Here is a 1,172-nt window from a genome sequence, read left to right as displayed (position 1 = left end):
GGGCCGTGTCACACTGTGATGAACCGTGTCGGGCCATGACGAGGCGTGTTGGGCCGTGTCACACTGTGATGAACCGTGTCAGGCCATGACGAGGCGTGTTGGGCCGTGTCATCTCGTGACAAGTCCGTGCTGAGCTGTGTCGCACCGTGAGGGACCACGTGGAGCGGTGACAAGTCCTGTCCCACTGTGCCAACCTGTGCCAGGCCGTGTTCCTGCCGTGCCGATCCGTGCCAGGCCGTGTTCCTGCCGTGCCGATCCGTGCCAGGCCGTGTTCCTGCCGTGCCGAGCGGTGCCGAGCTGTGCCAAGCCGTGTCAGCCCGTGCCGAGCCGTGTGGAGCCGTGACAGGTGGTTTGGCACCGTGCCAGCCCACGCCGTGCCGTGCCGAGCCGTGCCCAGCCGCGTCCCACCGTGCCATGACCGTGCCGTGACCACACCGAGCCGCGTCCCACCACGACGACCCCTCCCGAGCCCCCCCCGAGCCGTGTCCCGCGGCACCGACCCCCCCCCGCGCCCTCCCCTCACTCCCCCGGGGCCGCCCCCGCCGCGGTGCCCCCGCGGTGCCGCCGGTGCTGCCGCGGCCCCTCCTCGGGGGTCCCGACGGGCTCCCCGCGGGCGCGGCAGGGGAAGGGCCGCCCGGCCTCGTGCCCGGCCAGGTGCCGGCGCAGGCGCCGGGCGTCGCCGAAGCGGCGGCAGCAGTTGGGGCAGCGCGGGCCCCGGCGCCGCTCGTGGCCGCGCTGGTGCCGCAGGACGCAGGGCAGGTAGAAGAAGCCCTTCCCGCAGCGCTCGCAGCGGTAAACGTCCTCGCCCAGGTGCCGGCGCCGGTGCTCCAGCAGCTCCGAGCGGCGCCCGAAGGTCTCCCCGCAGGTCCGGCAGCGCCGCGGCCGCGCCGGGCGGTGCCGGCGCTGGTGCTCGGCCAGGCCGGCGGGGTGGGCGAAGCGCTTGGCGCAGCGGGGGCAGCGCAGGGGCCCGGCCCCGGCGTGTCCGGCGCGGTGCCGCCGCAGGGCCCGCGCGCGGCGGAAGGCCCGGCCGCAGGTGCAGCAGCGCAGGCGGGCGAGGCAGCGGCGCCGGTGCCGCCGCAGCAGCGCGGCCGCCCAGAAGCGCCGCCCGCAGCCGCCGCAGGGCCAGGGCCGCCGGCGCAGGTGCCGCCGCCGGTGCAGCAGCAGCTCGTAGG

General features: G+C 77.1%; 1 protein-coding gene across 1 annotated transcript in view; it reads right to left on the bottom strand.

Moving 5' to 3' along the window:
* Window positions 1-519: 519 nt before the first annotated feature.
* The window catches only part of ZNF865 (zinc finger protein 865), a 4,760-nt gene continuing 4,107 nt past the window's right edge, over window positions 520-1,172 (bottom strand). Inside the window, exon 2 of the mRNA XM_017839939.1 lies at window positions 520-1,164. Within this exon, the coding sequence (XP_017695428.1) occupies window positions 520-1,164 (645 nt within the window). The remainder of the gene's footprint in view (window positions 1,165-1,172) is intronic.

Source organism: Lepidothrix coronata, unplaced genomic scaffold (genome assembly GCF_001604755.1).
Source record: "Lepidothrix coronata isolate B3197 unplaced genomic scaffold, Lepidothrix_coronata-1.0 Scaffold592, whole genome shotgun sequence".
NCBI classification, from domain to species: Eukaryota; Metazoa; Chordata; class Aves; order Passeriformes; family Pipridae; genus Lepidothrix; species Lepidothrix coronata.
The sequence above is the reverse complement of the archived record's forward strand: the minus strand, read 5'-3'. Positions and strand labels throughout refer to the sequence as shown.